Below are 3,201 nucleotides of genomic sequence, written 5' to 3'. Positions count from 1 at the left end.
TGAATCCTCTTTATTTCTCAATAATGATTTATTTAAAAATTATAAATATTTTTATTTACTTATTTAATTCTATATTTTAGCTTATTTATTGGAATTCAATTTGATTATTTTCATTTTATTTTTTTTTTCCAAAAAAAGTTATTTTTGCACTAAAAATGGCGAAGTTCTAGATCCAAAATTATATATGATTCTCAAAAGGGTAGTTTCTATAACATTATATTTGTATCAAATTATTAGGCAGGAAGCTCAAATATGAAGTCATCAATATTGTTTTGGATTGAGAAAGGTTATTACCGAAGGCTAAGGTAGTGGTCGGACGAGGAATCGCCAAAGGTGAAGATAGAGTAGGCAAGGGGTGGGGTGGGGGTGAGACGTTGAGGGATGTGAGTCCATTTTTATTAATTAATGACAATATTATTGAAATATATTAAAAAATTATAAAAAGATATTTAAAAGAAAAAAAATAATCATTTCAATTCCAACAAATACCAAAATTACAACAAACTCTACCAAAAAAATTATTTACAAAATTGAAACTATTAAGATATAATTCAAAGAAAATAGCAAACCACGCTAGGGGTGAGCTGAGTTCCGGAACCGAGGAATCAAGAACTAGATTTATGGATATTGAGGAATCGAGAACTGAACCGAATTGTATATTATGTCCCTAATCGATTCGGGTTCGGTACGATCCCAACGAGTATTTTGCTCACTCCTACTTGTTACGGTCTAGAACCGGAACCAAACCGAACCAATCAGGAACCGAAAAACTGAGAACATAACTAAATTACATATCCGGTTCCGATTCGATTGGGTTCTAACAAGTATTTTGTTCACTCATAATTGTTAGGTATCTAGACCCGGACGAACCAAACTGGAATAAAAAAATTGAAAAACAAATTTATGGATATGAAAAAACCAAAAACCGAATCAATTTACATATTCGGTTCCTAATCGATTCCAGTTTCGGTTCGTTATTTTGCTTATCCTAAATCACACATATACCATTTTTATAGTTTTTTTTTTTGTGAGTTTTTCACCTCCAACAGGAAAACGGGGGATCGCATTTAAAAAAATGCACTCCCAAGTTCCAACATTTTTTGCTGGTCCAGTTGTGAGTTTCTGAATGAATTACACCTCAGCAGGTAACCAGGCAGCATAAGGCTGTGAAGATGGCGACACTTTCAAATGCTAACGCGCATCATCCCCTGACCACCGCCACGTTTCTTCCGTGATCCGCCGTCCCTATACATTAAATACCACCTTGCTCTCTCTCTCTCTCTCTCTCTCTCTCTCTCTCTCTCTCTCTCTCCAATGGACCTCAAAAATCGCTTCACAACTGTTTTCTTGCTCTTCCTCCTCTTCGCCATGCCTACTTTCTCCAGAGGTATGTTCGGTTTCCTTAAGCGTGGATCACATTTCATGCTCTCTCTCACTCACATAGTCGCACAGCTTTTTTCTATGAGTTTAGTTTTTCATTGATTCATACTGTATAAAATATCTCCATATCAAAGCATTTCGCAATCACCGTGTTGTTTAATGTTTTTGCTTTTGTGGTTGAATGAACTCCGCCTCTAAGAAGAGTTCACCTCCAGAGATTAGATTTTGTGTTTCATAAGCTTACGCTATATATTATTTGTAATTCTGCAATTTGATTGTTTCAAATGTTTACGAAGAATTAAAGTAGCTTAGCAACAAGCGTTCGTATCTTAATCTTATTGCTTAGATTCTTCATAGTTCGTTCGAGTTGTGTGATAGTTTTGATCGTGGATTCGGATATGTGTAGGTCGGTTGATATTGCCTACCGCAAAAGTGAATTCGGAGATTTACGAGATCGATTACAGGGGACCGGAGACTCACTCTTACATGCCTCCGCCGAACAAATCCGGCGGCGTCAACACTAACGGTTGTCCGATGAAAAATCACAAGGCGTCGCATTCTCGTTCCAAAAGGCTATCAACTGAAAACGCCACAAAAGAGGTATGAACTATGAAACCCTAGATGCATTAAAAATGGAAAGGAATTATTGTTCAATGTTGAAATTAAATGGATTACGTCCCCACTTGAACAACCAACTAGATGCATTAAAAATGGAAAGGAATTATTGAAACCTAAAGAATGATAACATATAAATCCATAAAGCATGATAGTTAGATATGCAACAGTTATTAAAAAATCAAAATTTTGATTATTTATTGATGTTTGTTTTGATCCTAAGAATCAAAATTTTGTAATCAAAATCATTGAATATATACTCATACTATCCCGAAAATAGATAAGATTAAATAAATAATTGTTATAGACAGTTAAAATCAGTATCTGAAAAAGGGTTGTTAATTAGCTCGAGTTGGCTAAAAAGTTGGACCAACAAGTTCCAAGGCTGCTTGGGTTGTCATGGAACTAGATTTACTAAAATTTAAGATACACACATTATTATAATTCCATTTTTATAAACATTATATTTATTAACCAGATAAATCTTTTTATTTCTATTTATTTTAGGTGAAGAAGCTTCATGGATGAAGAAATCGAGCATTGATAAACCAAAAGTTTGAAAAATATGTATTTGATTGATCATTGAACACATGGTGATCAACTTAAATCATTTTAAAGCAATTTGGCTGTTTTTCTTTTAACATTTTTTTGTGCAGTCTAAATTATATTGTTTGAATTATGTTCTTTCCTATTTTTAGTGTGATGGTTTGAAGTTTGAAAGGGTGTTTATTAGTACAAGCCTTTGATTGGTTTAATTGCTATTTGATTAAATTTTAAATTCTTTTGTTGTGATTATTGCAACATATAGATGTTAAACATATAATTTGATAAACTATATTCTTAATTAAATGGTAAAATATGATGTAAGACTTATTTATTGGAATTTGATGTGTCAGCATTGAAGAGAGTTTATGTTGGGATTCAGTACACTCATATAAGCAAAGTAGCAAACCAACAACAAAATGGAAACAAAACTGGACAAAAAAAACAATGGCCAATAATATTAAAAATATTCAATTGAATAATGTGTAAACAATCAACTATATAAACTACCAATCATATAAAAAACAGAGATTTATCTGGTTCCTAATTCAATGTGATAGTTTAAACGCCACATGAAAAGAGAAGATATTTTAGTCCAACGAGAACTAAATCCCAGGAATTGTAAAACGCAGAACCAATATAGCAATGTATTTCATAAACCCA

General features: G+C 32.8%; 1 protein-coding gene across 1 annotated transcript; it reads left to right on the top strand.

The window, feature by feature from the left end:
• Positions 1 to 1,165: 1,165 nt before the first annotated feature.
• LOC145120786 (uncharacterized) lies at positions 1,166 to 2,773 on the top strand. Its single transcript, XM_079056580.1, has 3 exons — positions 1,166 to 1,387; positions 1,787 to 1,980; positions 2,503 to 2,773. The coding sequence occupies exons 1-3, from the start codon at positions 1,315 to 1,317 to the stop codon at positions 2,521 to 2,523; spliced, it is 288 nt and encodes a 95-aa protein (XP_078912706.1). The 5' UTR covers positions 1,166 to 1,314; the 3' UTR covers positions 2,524 to 2,773.
• The last annotated feature ends 428 nt before the right edge of the window (positions 2,774 to 3,201 follow it).

This window comes from Lactuca virosa, chromosome 6 (assembly GCF_052849685.1).
Source record: "Lactuca virosa cultivar CGN04683 chromosome 6, Lactuca_virosa_CGN04683_v6, whole genome shotgun sequence".
Lineage (NCBI taxonomy): Eukaryota > Viridiplantae > Streptophyta > Magnoliopsida > Asterales > Asteraceae > Lactuca > Lactuca virosa.
Note: the sequence above shows the minus strand (reverse complement) of the source record. Positions and strands in the feature narration are given on the sequence as shown.